This window comes from Empidonax traillii, unplaced genomic scaffold, assembly GCF_003031625.1.
Source record: "Empidonax traillii isolate 1590-97213 ecotype Southwest subspecies unplaced genomic scaffold, ASM303162v1 scaffold1377:size231680, whole genome shotgun sequence".
NCBI classification, from domain to species: Eukaryota; Metazoa; Chordata; class Aves; order Passeriformes; family Tyrannidae; genus Empidonax; species Empidonax traillii.
In genome coordinates, this window is record NW_020956570.1 from 45,534 (window position 1) to 63,758 (window position 18,225).

General features: G+C 37.9%; 1 protein-coding gene across 1 annotated transcript in view; it reads right to left on the reverse strand.

The window, feature by feature from the left end:
• Window positions 1–4,166: 4,166 nt before the first annotated feature.
• The window catches only part of ESR1 (estrogen receptor 1), a 154,982-nt gene continuing 140,923 nt past the window's right edge, over window positions 4,167–18,225 (reverse strand). The window contains 4 exon segments of the mRNA XM_027906936.1: window positions 4,167–5,108; window positions 5,111–5,322; window positions 7,057–7,240; window positions 13,636–13,769. Coding sequence (XP_027762737.1) covers window positions 5,068–5,108; window positions 5,111–5,322; window positions 7,057–7,240; window positions 13,636–13,769 — 571 coding nt within the window. The 3' untranslated portion in view covers window positions 4,167–5,067.

The window sequence follows — 18,225 nt, forward strand, 5'->3', positions numbered from 1 at the left end:
TGAAACACTGTGTTCTGGTTAATTCTTTATTTTCAACATCAAATACACTGATAAAAATCTTGCACCAATCAGGTAGCTTACTGGATTTTTTTATTTAAACTTTTTTAGAACTCTTTTTAGGTGCAAAACAAAAAATACCTCACCAGAACAAAGACATCAATAATTTCATATGCATCATGAAAGAACAGAATACTTCAACAAATACATTATGGCAGCTGAGCCTATTCCAAAGAACATTCCATTGACAGACTACATAGTGCACACAAAAGCATTAGTTTTATAGTACATACAATAAGGTGATACATAAAGTGGCTTGATAATGCAAGTCATGTGACCAGCAGTCTATCCCTTCATTTTTCAATGGGCACTTTCTGAAGAAACAGACTTATAGGCACACAGGATTACAGAGCATACTAATTTGCAAGGTGGTAGCATATTTTTCTTTCTTTCTTTCTTTCTTTCTTTCTTTAGGCACATTAGAATGCAAAATAGTTTTATCTTTTTTTAACACAGTGCAAAACCGAATACCCTTTATGGGCAACAATCACTTTGAAAACAACTTTCAGGATATAAGGCTATCTACATTTGAAGGATGAAAGGGAATTATGAGTAGAAAGGGTAGGACATCAATATTAGGGAAATATTAACTTAAAACTCTCAATTCGAACTGTCAGATCAATTTGAGATTATGTTAAAATAGCACGTGACAGCAAAAACTCTTTTGTATTATGATACTGTCATTAACATCACCTTCTATTACATGTGTTGAATTTCTGTCTATCTATAAAGCCATATCACAGTTGTAGATAGCATTGAAAATAGCCATTTCTTTATTCAATAATAAGAAATGTACTTCACATAAGTTCAGCTGAGAATACTTACATCCAAAATCCCAATAGTTGTAGGTTGAGTTGCACTCTAATTTTAAAGCAGGATATACACAAGTAAGGCTTGCTGCTTACCAAAGCCTGTGATAAGACTAAAGCCCTAGTGAGGCAGAATTTTTACTTTTTTGGTAGCTGGTTTACTTTTGAATATTTGGCACAGCTCTTAAGGAATCAGTTGTCATCAATTGAAATAGATTGATGCTCCAGTACAAACTCTGGTTTGGATGAAGGGTACTGGGTATTTTTTATCCATTTTATATATAATTATCCATTATCTTGGATGAAGGTTTGGGTACTTTTTGGTTGGTTGTTTGGTTGGGGATTTTTTTCAATTTGAGGTCTAGTGACCTATTTGCAATACCCCTGGGAGCTCAATTTAGATTATGTATTTAATTACCTTTTTAAATTATTAAACCCCTCAGTGTACAGAAGGAGAAAAATCATCAAGTGATGTCACTACTGAAACATAATAGTAAATTTACCACAAACACACACCAAGAAACTTTCATTAAACTATTTTACCCCAGTACAAATCTGTTCCAACTGGGAGTTTTACCTGAGACAAAGTCTACGACATCGAGACATGGCTCGAACCGCTATATATACCAGACTGGCTTTCACATATTGGAAACTGAGACACCACTAAGTGCTACACATCTCCCTATCTCCTCTCCTGCCTCACAAGCTTTTTGTAATAATTCAGTGACAACCATGTTCTCAAGCAAGTTCACCTGGTCTATTTCTGTTTGGCTTGTGCTGGTATTACATTGCCTATGTTTCTAGAGGGTGTTTTTTTTGGTTTTTGATGTTTTTGGTTTTTTTTAAAAAATCCATGTATAAACATTACAAAATAATTCTTTTGTTAGCTGTCCAGAGGCATCACTATGAATGTTTTGGTAAAAGCATAATTAGCTGCCTTGAAAAGTTTTCTTTCAACTTTTTTTTTTTTTTTTACATGCTATATATTTTTATTTTATATCCAGCACCAGGTATTCAGGTAGTACTGGTTTGTCAGCTGCAAATATATAGTATATATGTATATATATACATACACATAAAATAGCATCTTGTGAAATAACAATTACCAAATGTCAGGCACAATTGTTTGCATACACGAGAGCATAATTCAGAACTACATATGAAAAATGTTGCCATTTTTTTATCGTAGACTTTCTTTAATCAATTGAATAGCTACATTCAGCTGTCTGATATATGGACAATCATCTTTATAGCTAACTCTGGGAAGGTTACTATATTCATTAAGGTGCTCTTCAATTAAAATCTCATGAACAAGTTAATGACATGGATCCTGAAACTGCCCCAATGTAAATTAATGTATTCCTGGGACTCACTCTTTCTAGGTTGCCCTTTGCCATTTTCACCACAAACCTGGGAGGACTGGTTGAAGTTAAATTGCCTCCTTGCAAGGACCAAGCCTAGGAAAGCATTCATAGTTAGGACTGTGAGTGACTGATACTATTGTGTATGTTCCAAAACATATTATGATACCCTTTTGCCTGCTCCACACCACTTCAAATCGTGCTTTTCCAGCTCCTCTGGGAAAATCTGTAGAGTGTAAAAGTACTTGCCCTATGTAGGTATCATCAGAATCTGATCCTCTGTCGTGAATTGCTCTTCATGAACCTCTTTTCCTCAAGGACAAATTTACAATTGAATCGATGTAATGAACTGTTCTGGGATGTAGGAAGGGAGGCGTTCATTTAAACTGATTTGCCTTCCAGCTTATGAGCTTGATCTATGTGTTCTGTTGTAGAAAACACCAAGTTTCACGTACAGTATTTAAAGAGCAGCTCTAAAGCACACTGGGCTACAAGTGAACGAAGATGGTGTAAGAGCATAAATTTAACTACAGAGATTCCTGTGCTGCATTCAGATCTTAGTCTGCACTCATTTCAAGGCATTCATGGTTTTTCTAACACATTTGAAAAACAGCTACTAAATAAACCCAAAATGTCCATCTTCTTTCATGGCATTTAGGACCCCTCTGAAAGCCCTTAGGTACCAAATTAACACACACACACACACACACACACACACACACACACACACAGAGACTTTTACTGAATACACAAAAAGACAAAATCTTCAGCACTTTCCAAAAAAAAAAAAAAAAAAAAAAAAAAAAAAGATACTACAATATGCATCAATAAAAGGCCTATTAACTTACAGTGACTGTCTCACATATTTAGGCTTGCACAGTTTTTGAGGAATCTTCTCAAATGTAGGTAGCATCTAGCTTTAGACTTCCAAACTGTGCATATCCTCAAATATGTACATGAAACTATTATAGACATCATTATGTACATTCACTAAAGAATTCTTGACTTGGGGCACAACCTCATCCTATGCCTTGCTGCCTTCACAATTGCTATGTAACTTGATCTCACTGCACACAGACTCTGCTTGTGTGACAGGGAGTGTAATCAGACATAGGCACTCCTGTACGGCATTAGTTGCACTATTTCCTATATTTAGTTACTACAGGATATTCCAATCAACATAATCTAATATAAAGATTTACACTATAGCAGTAAAAGCATCCATGAACCCTTTCTTTAGCATTGTGGCCAGCTGATGTGGAGCAGCCTATACACATGCTATGAAACATCCTCACTGGCAGGGTAGTTGCTTCCAACCAGCTATTGGAATAGTCTCTAGTCTGTGCTAACTTCCAAACTGCACCTGTCAAGCACAATTGCAGATAGCACAGGCAAAGTATATCATCAGACTAGTAAAATATCCCTGGCATATGTAATAATCACATTCCAGTACCCAGCAACGTTCCCTGGCATGTTTAATTTTCTAGCATCGAGGCAATCAAACAACAGCACCAACTTCTAGTTTGGATAGCACATCATATAGATTTATTCAATCTCTCTCCTTCATGTCTTGTTGAAACTCTTAATGTGAATGGACCTTTTGTATATTTACAGTTTGTCTGAGGAATCAAACTAATCCTTAGGAATATGCTTGTGAGTTACAAACATGCATGGAGAAAAACAGGTTTATCTTCCTGGACATGCAGTCCCAGAGTCTTCACCATGTCTGAGGCTCATTGCCCAGTTCTGGTGTTGCAGGTGAGCTGGCTCTTAACAGTGATTTTGAAGCATGGCACAACGAGAGCCAAAGAAAGCCAAGGCAAGGCAAAGCCAGCTGCTCTGACTGTGATGCCAGCCCTCCCACACACAGATAAGCTACACTCTGCTGAGGGGGATGAGGTCATCCCACCCTGTTGTGCCAGTCTTGCACTGGCATTCTCACCCCTTGCTTTGTAGCACAACAAAGCACAGGGCAGGGGGAGATTTTTTTATAAATAGTGCTGGATCCTGTAGATGTGTGAAGACCTTCTTTTAAAGACCTGATGACTTTAGTAATCATCTCGTCTGATTCAAGAGTAATTATCTATGTTATCACTGCTTGCATGTTGCCCTGGATTTACACTGTTGAGCATCAGAACAATTTAGCTTTCTAGGATCAAACAAGATCAGATGCATGCAATGCAATTTGCCTAGAGGATATGGTAAGGTTACCTAAAAGTTTGGTCAGAATGAGCTTGAGATGGAGTTGTCTGCTGATGTAAGCCAGCAAGGTAAAGCATTATTCTCAGACAGGGGTTCCTTTCTACTGTAGGAAGAAAAGAGGCAGGAATCTACTAAGGCAGTCCCTAGCAGTGCAGTTTCACTACAGCACACTAAGATGCCAGTCAGCTTTCTATTTACACCCCACAAAAACTCATCCAGAATCTCTACCAAATTGCTTCGAAGTTTCAAGCAAGTAAAGGATTAAGCGAGCTCAGGATTTTGGCTGGATATCAGCAAAAGCTACAACTCATTGGAAGATACCAATATGCATGGGTGATATCCCCCATCAATTGAAAGTAAAATGAATGTACAGTTTAGATTAGGACTTATCAAACTTACATGCAAAATTAAATAAAAACACTGCAAATTTTAAATCAAGTTAGCCTGACAATCCTTGCTGGCTGTCCACAGCAATGAAATGTCGTCCATTTAGGATAAGCAATCAATTTAGGTAACCGCTTGACAAACACTCAAATGGAAAATGCAGGTGTCTGTTGTCACTGGAGTGTTTTCAAAGGTGGCACAATAGATAAAATGAAGCATGAGCTAGGTAGTATGCTGCTGGGTTTCTCATACCGTTATATATTCTGACTTCTGCTTATATTGTATTCTGCATATTCTCCTCTTCTTTGCTGTTTACATAAAAAGACTGCAAGGAATGAGATGAAGCTGGTGCAGTTGTCAGCTGGCTCCGGTTCTCCTCTTCCATTGGTGCAGCACTCCTGGCTGTTGGGGCATGCAGTCGGTGAGCATCCAGCATCTCCAGCAGGAGATCGTAGAGTGGAACTACATTCTTACACTTCATATTGTACAGGTGCTCCATTCCTTTGTTGCTGTAATCAAACAACAGTTACTTTCCAAATATGCTATGGGAAAAAAAAAAAAAAAAGCTACCAGCTAATAATATTTGTTAGTTTATATAAATTCTGTCTTGCACAAAACAACTAACTTAGCAGTGCATTTGTTGTACATGCCTGATACAGTAAAGAAGGCGGCAACACCTTCAAAGAACACTGCAGACTGCTCATGGTCAAGTTGCCTTCCAAAGATGTCTCTTCTGCTCTCCTTTGCCTAAAAGGTAGCCCAGGGTATATGGACTCATAACTTAGCCACCATGACTAAGCTGATGGGATGAATCTCACTATTCCAATGAAAAAATAACCAGTTTTCTTTCCTAGAAAATAAGCTCTACCAATTTATTAGCAAAAGCTCACTTGCAATAGTATCCATTCACAAAACTATGTAACAACAATTAACTTTACTGTGCATCTGGAATTTCCTTAATTGTACAAATTCTTCTTAGAGAGGGCAAAAAAAAAGGAAGATTACACAAGGACTCCACAAAATTACACAAATGAAAAAAAACCACAACCACGCACCCCCTGACTTTTCCTGAAGAGCTGAATATCAGTCCAGGAGGTAAAATCTTCATGTTTCAGTTTTAGTAGCTATGAGTAGCTTACTCTGATTTAAATTTTACTAGCTGAAATAATGAAAATTAAAATCTGTGTAACAGCATCTCCTGTGCCTTCATAACAATAAAATATATACCATATCCTTGTATAGACTTATCATGCCACTGAGCAGCAACCTTAAGAGGTAATAACATTTGCGATAATCATTGATGCAACTATTAACAGTTTCTCAGCTCTCCTCTGATTAGCAAAAGACATGGTTCTTTTGCATTTATACTCGTCCATACAATGAACATAATGACCCTAATCTCTTTTCTAAAGCGATTTGCAATCAAGGCACTTGTGAAAATTGGCTACATAAAAGCAGTAGTTTTATTAAATTTTAGACTAAAGTTTGGAGAGCTAGGCTACTGCTACATTAGTATTCTGCTTGGCACTTTTCAAACACCTGTGTTTGGGTCTGTTAGAACAGGTCCAGATCCGAGGGCTGAAGCGCCTCTCCCATGAAGACAGGCTGAAAAAACTGGGGTTGTTCAGCTTGGAAAAGAGAAGGCTCTGAGGAAACCTAATTGCACCTTCCAGTACCTAATGGCCTACAACAGAACTGGAGAGGCACTTCTTACAAGGGCATGTAGTGACAGTACAAGGGGGCATGGCTTTAAACCTGAAGGAGGACAGGTTTAGATTAGATGTTAAGAAGAAATTCTTTATGGAGGATGGTGAGGCACTGGAACAGGTTGCTCAGAGAAGTTGTGGATTCCTCATCCTGGCAGTGTTCAAGGCTGGGTTGGATGGGGCTCTGGGCAACCCCAGGGGGGTTGGAACTAGATGATCTTTAGGGTCCCTTCCAACCCAGGCCATTCTATGATTCTATAATTCTAAGACACACATAAGTTTAAAAACAGATACCGCTTTCAGCATCATCAAAACAAGAAGCAGAGGAAGAGACAACTAGAAGAAACAAATGGGGAAAATATCTACTCCTTTCACACCATAATCCAATGTAGAGTTTTGCATGCATGTTCTGTACGAGTTTATGGAAAGCTTTTTTTCTCTTTTTCACTCCCACCTGTGAAGGAAAAGTATGCATGTGCATTTGTGACACCTCTCTTGCCTGGGCTTGTCACAGGAGTGCTGACTGTTTGCTCTCACCTCATGTGTCTGATGTGAGAGAGGATGAGGAGGAGCTGAGCCAGTCGTCTGTGTTGCTGTTGCAGAGAAAGACCTGACTTAGCCATTAAGTGAATCAGAGTGTCTGTAATTTTGTCCAGGACACGGTGAATATAGTCTTTTTCTTCTAGAGATTTCAAGGTGCTGGAAAGAAAAGTGTACACACCTGGAGTAGGAAGAAGAAAGAAAACAAACAAACCACAGACAAAAATTACTTTGATGGAGTCAGACTTGCCCAAGGTACACCGTGTAGCTTGCCTCTTACGCTGTGTTAAACCATGGGAGCTGGCTGTGTGCCAGCTTTCCTGCTTGGCAGCAAGGTCACTGTTTTGAATGACTCTGCAGTGTGGACTTAGTCACTGTGGGCAAAGCAGGAGGAGGAATATTATGCCTCTTCCCTGCCTGGATCCATCCAAGATCTGGACCAAGTGGTGGATGACACCTGCAGCTAGACCTAACCTTGGATATTCTCTCAGTCACTTGGCTCTGAAACTTTGAGGAGACGTTGTTCCCCTTGAGACTTCTTCAGTACTTACCAACAAACCCAAGCCTTCAGCAGTTTTTTGCCATTTTCTCTGTTGTTTAACATTTGGTTTTTAGTGATTTGCTAGTCAGTCTAGGACTGTATAAATATGTTACCACAAAATACGTAAACAAATTCAGGGTTTGTTTAGGCATGCTCGCCTCAACAAAATCCTGCCAACCATGCAATAGCCTTGAAAGATGTGTTCCTTCACCTGCAACCCAACTCTTCTTTAAAAACCATGTCAGATTAGCCTGTGCAAATTAAGCTGTTCTGAATTGTTTACTTTTGAAAGTGAGCAGCCTCAAGGTTTGGACCAGATGGAAATTTTCCTAGAGGACAAAACACCTTGAAACTCCCCCTCCAACAGCTCCTAAATCTCCTATAAAACACTATAACCCAGTCATAAGAGTTTTTGCCAGTAGTAATTCTTGGGTTCATGAAGCACATCAGCTTTCTAAATGGGAAATTGTAAACTATTTTGGGCTGGTTTATCTTGATTTTTTTCTGGACAATATCACGCAGCCAATGTGAATCAGGTCACAGCAATGCACTGCCAAAAGGCAGCTGTTGCATTCAGCATCAGTTTTTAAATCTTTTGGACTGAGCCAATAACTCTAAACAGATCATATTACCACAATCTAGTCCTGAGGCACCAGGATGTACGCACACTAATACAACCAAACTGGCTTCATCATACTATGTTCATTGTCCTGCATCTGTAACAGACTTGACAAATCCTGTGCTTTGGCCCCTCTGTATCAGCTCACAGAGCCAAGAAGAAATCTGAATTTTTTTCCTTGGAAAAAAATGGTTTCTGGAATTATGTTTCATTTTGCTTTTCTATAAAGCATTGTATATATAGTGCAATATGCAATGCAGTTACTGATACTAATAAAAAAAGACACACACATTAGCATACACATGTAGGCAGAAATATACACTCGAGTTTGTTTGTAGCCTCAAACACTCTAGATTGTTTGTAGCCTGGGGGCTACACCACTGGATTTGAAGATGAGAATATTTTGCTATGCATCTGAGCAGTTAGAGGAACTGAGATTTTTTATCATTTTCTTGGCCTATTTCACTTCCCCACATCATCTGGGTATTTTGAGGACATGACACCTACAACTACTGTAACCTGCAAGCAGGTTTTATGACACTGGGTCTTCTGCACTAAAAATAAATTTAAATTTGTGAAAGTCATTGTGAGTGTCTCTGGGAGAAAGTGAGTAATTAAGAAACTGGTTTAAAAAACCAGAAGGATAAGTCAAGCATAGCACAACTTCTGAAAATCAGCATCTAGAGTTCTTAATTTTGGTAATGAATATTGCTTCAAATTTGATATAGACAGATAGTACCTCTTTTCTCACAAAGCTTTTTTGTAGCTGTTATTATTTTTACTGAAATGAATTCACCAAAAAGAAATGGCTCCTGGGGCTTTTATCAGCTTAACCTATCTCAGCTGACTCTGAACCACCCTCACATATGCCTATTGACAGTACCAGGCTTGATAGCTTAGTAGGTACCTGTAGGGGTAAGATTCTTAAATATTACTGACAAAACACAATCCACTAGGAGAAACATTAATCTCATAAATCCACAATGCCCTCAGACCAGCTTACTTCAGTCACAGAACGCTATTGTGCTCTTGTAGCAATACTCCATAGTTCCATACCATTGAAACCATCAAAAGAAAAAAAAATCTTATAGAAGGAATTGTTTCTCACCTAGATCTAGTCCAGAAGCTATTAAAACCCATAAATCAAATAAAACACTCCCAAGCAACTGTAGAGAATTCAGGCAATTGCCAGTCAATAACTGCCAAGGAAAGTGATGTTTGGTTTTCCTTTCTCCATGCCTGCATTGATTGCTTCTGCCCCAGGCCACTGGCCAGAGATTTCCCCAAAAGAAATGCTGGCTATCGTTCATACACATACACACACAAGCAGAGTTTTTGAACCAGAGTTCAGAAAACTGCCTTAGCAAAGTTAAATTTAACAGTCTCAAAGGTCTTTCCAGGCCTAAATTGAATAGCCACCAGGTTGTTTTCCAGCTCTTTCTGTAGGTCAGGATTGTAAAACATAATGGGAGCAAGAACAGAGAAAACACCACTCTGCAAATAAGAAAGGCCTGTTGGTCCATGCCCATAACACATACCCATGCACAGAACGGGATGCCTCGGGGACTGCAGTGCTACCATGCCAGCTCTTGGCATACAGTGATATAACTTGCCCTCAACATCTTTTCTGTCACAATAAACCCTAGTTTAAAATATCTTTACATTTAGAGTTTAGGCTCACAAAAAAAAATACGCAAGGCTCTGCTTCTTTCACCGTGCCCCATCACTCTGAATCCTTAGCAAGCTAGGCTGAGCTATAAGGAAATTCATCTCTGTAATCATTTAGTCTCCAAAATAAAGAAATAATAAAAAGTACAATTTTACAGAAACTGAAAAAAATCAGGAGAAAAGAATGACAAGTGGTCACATGGAACAATGTATCAGGAGGTCTACAGAATGCATTAAATCAGCCAAACCTTTCCATCTTTTTGGACTAACCAGCTAACTAATCAGGTAAATAGAGCTGCTAAGGCAGACATGACCTCCTTCTTCATGTCCAAAATGAAATCCTGTTGCTTTGCCACATAGCAGCACCACCCCTTTTGGATACACTCAGAAGTGAAACATGTGGCATCATGTTGCCCTTTCATGTTTCTAATACTTATTTTCCACTGTTGAGAAACAGCCTTTTAATATTGAGCTGAATGTGGTTTTCAAAAATAAAATTTTGCTTTTTAGACAAAAGATTTATTGCTGCAGCTTTAAAAGAGCACTTTCTGGTTTGCTATTTAGCTAGACACAATGCTATCCTTGTTGTTACAGACACACTGTCACTTTGATATCTCAGGAAAAATTTTAAAGTAGCTTAAATGTATACTTTGCTTTATAAACAAAATCTTCCATCCTTTCCACATGCACAGAGTAACACTAAGGAAAAAAAAAAAAAAAAACACTTGCATTTTGCCCAAGACCATGTGCCAAAAGAATGTAAAGATATTAAACAGTCTTGAATGATATTGAAAAAAAAAAAAAGAAAATATCCAACAAAAGCAACAAACAACACTTCTTCATGTGAAGAGACTAACAGATATCCAAGGATTTAATAAAGAAATGTTTTTGTACACTCAGTGAATTAAATCCACACAAAGCAAATGCAGACTGCTTTTAAAAATGACACATAGCATAATTAGTCCAATTTGTTTAATTAGTCTACTTGTTGAAATCATTTTGAGATCTTCTGGTTTAATTGTATGCATATATAATACAGACAAAATAAGGGCCAGAAGTTCATTGTGTGTTTATCTGCTACTTCTGCAGTAGAAGATTTGTGAATATTTACATATGCATTCACAGAATAAAATCAGGCTAAGGTAGGCTTGGAGTTCATCTTGTTCATCCTCCTGCTCAAATAGTGGTAACTTCAGGATTAGAACAAGCTGCCCAGAGCTTTGCCTGAGTTCTAAGTATGTCCAAAGACTGAGATCCTACCATCTTTCTGGCTAACCTGTTCCAATGCTAAACCTCTCATTGGGTAGAGTTTTTACTCTTTCATCTGGTCGGAGTCTCCATTCCTGTGGTTCGTCTCCATTGCAGATTGACCTTTCCTCCTGCACCTCTGAGAAGAGTCTGGCCCTGGCTTCTCCATAACCTGTTCATCAGCTGTCTGAGTACTGCACTTAGACCCTTCCTTAGCCTTCCATTTTCCAGGATGAAGCAACCCAGCTCTCTTAGCCATGTGCTTCAGAGCACAGAATGTTTCATATGTGTATGATAACAGTTGATAAATATTTTCATTCATATTTACATAAGGAAGCTGGCTACATTCTGTGAAGTAAAGCATCTCCATAAGAAATTTTCGGGCCTCTATGCCAAACACCACTTACTCAACTCTTAACACATACCCCAAATTATGCTACTTATCTCTTTATTGCAATCTAGCCTTCTCATTTGGGCATTTAAAGGGCCTAGCAGTCAGAAACCCATATCCACATTCCCACTATGTAGTAGTTAACTCCTCAGATCATTATAAAATTAGTTTGTTGTAAGAATGCAAAAACTAAAATGTAAAATTGATTACCTTTGTGCATAAAGGCAGTGACAAGCAATACAGACATACATTCTATGGTCATATATAGAGAGAGACTGAGTTTACAGTGTACTCAGAAATACTGCAATGAGGGCAGTCTGTAAGCCAGAGAAATGCATGACACTTTGTGTAACAATGCTATAGATTGCTTTCATCATGATCGTCTAACAGCTCAACTGAACCATGTCATCTAATCTATCACTGTCAAGACTTTTGTAAAAATGCCAGACTTTTGAGCAGCTATAAACTTTCACTTAGTGCAAAAAAAAGCCACAGTCAAAATCAGATCATTCATCGTATCTTCAGATAAACCCTGAGCTTCTGCCACAAAGAGCACCACCAATTTGAAACTGCTAAATAGGAACCTTGAAGGAATGAAGATCTAACATCTCCCAGCTGCACACAGTGCAGAAGTTAATTACCTTTGAACATATTAGCTAAAATTGTGGAAGAACATCACTTTCCAGGAAGAATATTTAACTCTAGGAAACATTTTGTTATAACTATCAGGGCAATAAAAGCAAAATAAAATGTCATACAGTAATTACAGTTGTCGCACCCTGACAACCAAGATTGACACACCCTGACAACCAAAAAACAACACCACTTTATTCCTAATATGCTAGGTGCTTGCTTCAGATGTTACTTTTTGGTAATTGGTGACAACCACAACAAAACCTGAACTACATTAATACCTCACAGAACTTAAGTAAAACATTTTTATATTAGATTTTACAAATACATAATTTTGCTTGAACTTTGAGGAGACCAAATTCAAGTTTCCATAATGAAAGAAGTGCTTCATCAATAAATCAAAGTCTGCTGTGTTTAGCCTCCGCTGGGAATTACCTGGATTTGTTTTTCCTGCAACTTGGGCAAGAGATCTGATAGACAACTGGATAAAAAGTACATATAGTCCTTCACAAAACAACACAAGACACGTTTTTTTCTTGAGGGTTGTACCATCTACGAGTTCAAATCCAACAGGAAAGGGGAGAGAAAGTGGGTAAGTCCTCAGCATTTGGAAACTCTGGCATCTTTAGTCATTAGGTAACAACTTATACAGAGAATAGCATCTAAAATTTTTTTGGTGCGCATATTATTATTTTAGATGTCTATAATTTCCATGAGAACACCATGGGCTTAATTTCTGCACTTAAAAATAAATTGTTTGGATTTTTTTTATAATTTCAAACAGAAAGGCATCCTCTGGTGTGCAACAGAAATTTTTTGTTACATGCTTTGACTTAAATGTGCTTGTTTCAATCATCTGATGAAAAGTTCAAGTCAGATAACCTTTCAAATTTATATTTTTATCTACATCTACACTTGTTATCTAATCACCTATTTTTGAAGTGTACTTCAGACTGAGATTTAAAGCCAAAAAAAATATTTATTAACCATAAAGGAAGAGGAGGGTGATGACACCCATTTTAGATGACTATAATTTAATATAAACTGATAAACTCTGATAAACTCAGAGACATTTTTGCCCTTATTTCCTTTCAGTTTTACATCACTAATTAAGTAAGGTGAAGATTTACACCTTTGGATGCCCTAAGTGTGGTTCCAGCTACTCCAGTGTCTTGTAACCAAAGTTTTAAGACTTGCCAGCATTTAGTTTGAAACACTGCTCTGATTACCGTCTGCATCAGCTCTATACAGTGTGTCAGCTGTTCACTGCATTAATTTGCTGGGTTGCATCTATATCACTGAACAGGTTCAACAGCTTCTATCCCTGCCTGACAGTCCTGCCTGCATCTATGTTGACAGTTCCCTTTCGATTGCTGCTCTCTCAAAATGAAAACACTATTAACAACAACAAGCAGCATTCAAACACATGCAGAAGCAGCCACAATTACCCGAGTGACAGCAGAGCACACCGCTTACCAGAATTGAGCAGGATGATGGACTTAAGGCACACGAATTCCTCCCCTTGAAGGTTCATCATGCGAAATCGAGCAGCAGTAGCCAGCAGCATGTCAAAGATTTCCACCATGCCCTCTACACATTTCCCTTGATTCCTGTGTGAATACCATCCATAAGGGGGGAAAAAAAAAAACCACAGTATTTCTTTAGGCAAAGTTAGATACCTAGCTTGAGGTATTCACATGTGCAGGAATGAATTAGAAATTTCTGCTTTATTTTCAAAGTTAGGCAGCAGATCCAGCTCAACTGAAATCAGTGGGAACTGCAGTAGCTCAGCATATTTGAAATACAGGTTTCTAATCAAATGCATTTATTACCTAGGTTATTTGTCAACCAACAAACCTATCTGAAGCAATAATCTCCAGTTCTCCTGAACTGCCTTCTACCTTTCTAACGTAAGCTGATAATATTATCACATCTTAACAGCTATATGTTTAGTTGACAGGAAGGCCTATCTATGAAAGCCTAGATAACTTTCCTGGAGGGCAAATTAAGCAATAGATTTGAAAATTATCCTTATCCCACCAAGATGCTGTTATCTTTGTGTAATCTCATTTTACTGAAAACAAGACAGCAAAAGCTTGTTTCCTGAAAAGTGTCAGAATGTATTTTGAGAAGAATCCATAACACTTGGCTATTGGGAAAAGTTAAGGAAAGTTAGAGCACTTGAATTAAAAGTCTTAAGTGACTGCATAAAAGTACTATGTGCATTAACTTCAGTATGTCTATAGAATCACAGCATCATCCAGGCTGGAAGACAACTCAGGATGTCTTTAGTCCAACCTCCCAGTGAAAGCAATGTCAGTTTGCTCAAGGCTTTATGAAAGTCTGGTCTTGAAAATCTCCAAGGATGGAGAATACACAGCCTGTCTCAGCTTAATTATTTTCATCATCATGTTTTTTCCTCCCCTATATCCAGTCAGAACATCTTCTACTTCAGTTTATAACTCCTGTTTCTCAGTCTCTCATCAGGCACTTTAATAAAGATCTTTCATAACCGCCTTTAAGAATGTAGGTTAAGCAGATTTAAAATCCCCTCCTTCTCCGTCTGAGCAAATCCACTTCTCCCAGCCACAAGGCATGGAGTTCTGCCTTAGTGGCTCTCCACTAGTGTTTACTAAAGTTTACCAATATCTTTCCTGTAATAAGCAGCACAAAGCTGGATGTGGTATTCCAGATATGATCTAATGAGTGCCAAATAAAAACAGGATAGTCTCTTCCCTTGTTATACTGCCTACACCAGGGCTATTCCATTGTATGTAGGAATAAGAACCTAGATTTTATTTAAGTCTTGGGGAAAACCTAGATATTAGAAATGTCTTTTACAGAAGCATAGGATCAAGTGAAAATTAATAGTGAAGGGTGCTTAGAGGAAGGGAACCGGTACTCAAGGATTCAGTTGATGTTCTCATCAAACTTTTCATTCAAAGGGAAATGCCTTTTAAGTAGGACAGATGCACCCATCAACACAAAGCCTGTGTATTTGTTATCTTACTGTCTTCTTCTATCATGGCACTTCATTTGATGACAAGGAACTGCCAAGAATGGATGGGATCCACAAGACTAGGAGAGGGAATGTCAGTAATTTGTTAAGGAAGCCTCTAAACAAGGCTTGTCACAGGATGTGTTCCTAAGCCTAAAGGCAGGTTAGGAAACAGGGGAGGTATCATTGAGAGAAAGCTGCAGGGACAACTTTCACACCCTCAGTTAGAAGGGAAGACATTCACAGACTTTGTGCTCTGACACAGAAGGAGAGCAGTACGTCTGTACACAGACCTCAAAACAGTAATGATCCTTATATACATTTATACACATTTATATACATTTATGTAAATTAAAGTATTCTATATAAACTAGTTCTATTAATAGACACTGATGGAAAAAATACTAAAAATCTGTTTTAAAGTGATTCTCACTTAGAGTTAGTCACAGAATAGCAGAGCTGCTAATATTGGTAGGTTGTCTGGAAATCATCTAGTTCAATGGCCTTGCTCAGGCCCATATCTTGTTGGATTTTTAGTATCTCCAAGGACTGAGACCCCAAAACCTCTTCTTCTGTCACTGAGATGAATCTTCCACTGCCTCCTTTACCTCCCCCCTCCATCAGGTATTTATACACATCAATCAGATCTGAGTCTTCTCAGCCTTTCCTTATATGGGATACATTTCAGTCCATTACTCATTTTTGTGACCCTTCACTGGCCTCACTCCAGTATGTGCATGTCTGTCTTGTACTAGGTAGCTCAGAATTGGACACAGCACTCCAGATTTGCAGCAGCAAGGCTGAGCACCCAGTCGTGCTGAATTCCCCCAAAAATTACGGAGCTCCCCCCATTATGTTGTTCTGTGAACACTTCTGTATTTCTGTGCATGCACACACTTAGGAAGGTTTACTTATGTCTCTCCTGTCCACATCATCCTGGCTTAAAGCTTCCTCACCAGATTGACCAGTCTGTGGAAACTACGCTTGTGCCCCACTTTATGATGCTGATCCCATCTCTCCCTAAACATCCTTGATCCTCAGTGCAGGTTGCATGACCAAAAACGTTGAATCCCTGTTGTTGACACCAGCAGCTGCTAATCTATAGGATCTGTCTGTTCTGCCCCAAGCCCTTTCTCCTCAGTGGCCCCAGTGGACTGGGCCACCTGGGCTTCCATGCTTTTGACCCCTGCCCTCAGTGCCAGGTAGTCAACTACATGTCTTTCCTGACTAGATCAGCAGAGAATCATCCACCTAGGCAGACAGAGCAGGAGTAGTACACTATATATTTCAGCAGTGGTGAATCAAGTCTGAAACATATAAACAATTAGCAACTAAGTAATTTTAATATATATTTTTAAAATATAATGTGAAATGGATCCATAAATATGTCAGACAGGAAAAATCTCTAAAATGCTGCTACAATAATTCTAAGAAAACTGATTATAATTTTGGTCACATTTGACATGTTTAAATTAGGAAATTATTATGAAGGTTCTCCACTAGGGAAAGATGAGAGCTACAATAATTGGCTAAAGAAAAGTTATTCTGATAGACAGGAAGGCCTTTTTCAGTTAAATTTATATTCAGTCTGAATCACCATAAAGCCAAAAAATATTTCAAAATTCTCTTCATATCAGAAATGCAGAGAAAGTTTAATTTTGGAATTAAACAGCATCATAATATAATGTGACCTAGAAATGGGGCCTGAGTTTCTGAGGTCAGAGTGACTAGATGAACAAGCAATCTTATAAGTTATGTAGGGACTATCTTGAATCCAGAAATTATTTCATTTTCTTTGAAAAACTCTGTCCTGTGCCTACAAATTCCCCAGGGGATCTTTTTCTAGTAGCTGAAAATTCTGAAGATCATAATGAGAGGGGGCTTTCTTTTTTTTTTTTTTTCTTTTTTTTTTAAGAGTTCATCACTTTAAGCACTACCCAGCACCTCCCCAAACTCTAGAAGTGTCTTCCTGATTTACATTTAGGTTGTTGGAGTTACAGAATTGGGTAGTCTTTGAATTTTGCTCAAAGATACAGTAAAGACTGACTCACAACAAAAAGGCATTCATTTTTCATTGTTTTAACATTTATAATTCTGTCTCTTTTAATTTTTTTTCATTCTATGGGGTCTACAATATAATAATACATCTCAAAATCCAACCATAAAGATGAAAGAGAAATTTAATTATTTCAGCATATTCCCTAACTCTGCACAAGTTAATCCATCCAGCTGTATTAAGTAAGTAGCATGATGATAAGATGATTGTTTGAGTTGGGTGTTCAGGATGGAATCTAATGCTATTAAAGATGTGATGAAAATTAAATGCACAATTGTTTTTCAAATTTATTTTGAAGTGTAAATTTGGACATATTGCCAAGGGTTTTTTGGACATATTGCAAAGGGGCTTTTCCCCTTTGAAATAAATACAAGCAGAAGGTCAATAAAGAGTCATTCTGAATCAAGCACCTGTGATCACTTTGCTTCCATTTTTCCAATATCTCAGTGGTAATTAATACATCCACAATTACACAGTAACAAATGAAATGCTGTGCATTTTATTCATATGACAGACAAGTGTGATGCCCTCAGACATTTGGAGAATTTTACAAGTTGAAGGAGAAGCAAAACATATTCAGTTTTCATCTTGATATTCTCCTATTGTATCCAATTTTCTGTCTATCAAAACATCTGCATAAATAACTTAAAAAATTCTTTTCAGATGTAGTGAGAAACCTTCAGAAAGAAAGCCACAAAAGCAATAAATTATTCAGCCACCCTGTCATAAAGGGAATGCTGTAATTCTTTTCACTGTTCGTGCTAGCTGCAGTTTAAAGAGACCCATGGCCTTCTGCCATTGCTTATTATGAAAGTCAGTAAAAGGAAAATTCTTCAATTTTTATTCGGAGACAATGAAAAATCTCCATCAAGCACTGGAAGAGGATGAGAAGAAGTTCCCAAATTAAAAACAACCCTGAAAACCAGACTAGCTTTCTCTGTAAAATGAAGGAAATAACCTGGTAGAAACATGGAAATGCTGACTACATTTAACCAAAATTTTAGAATTCCTT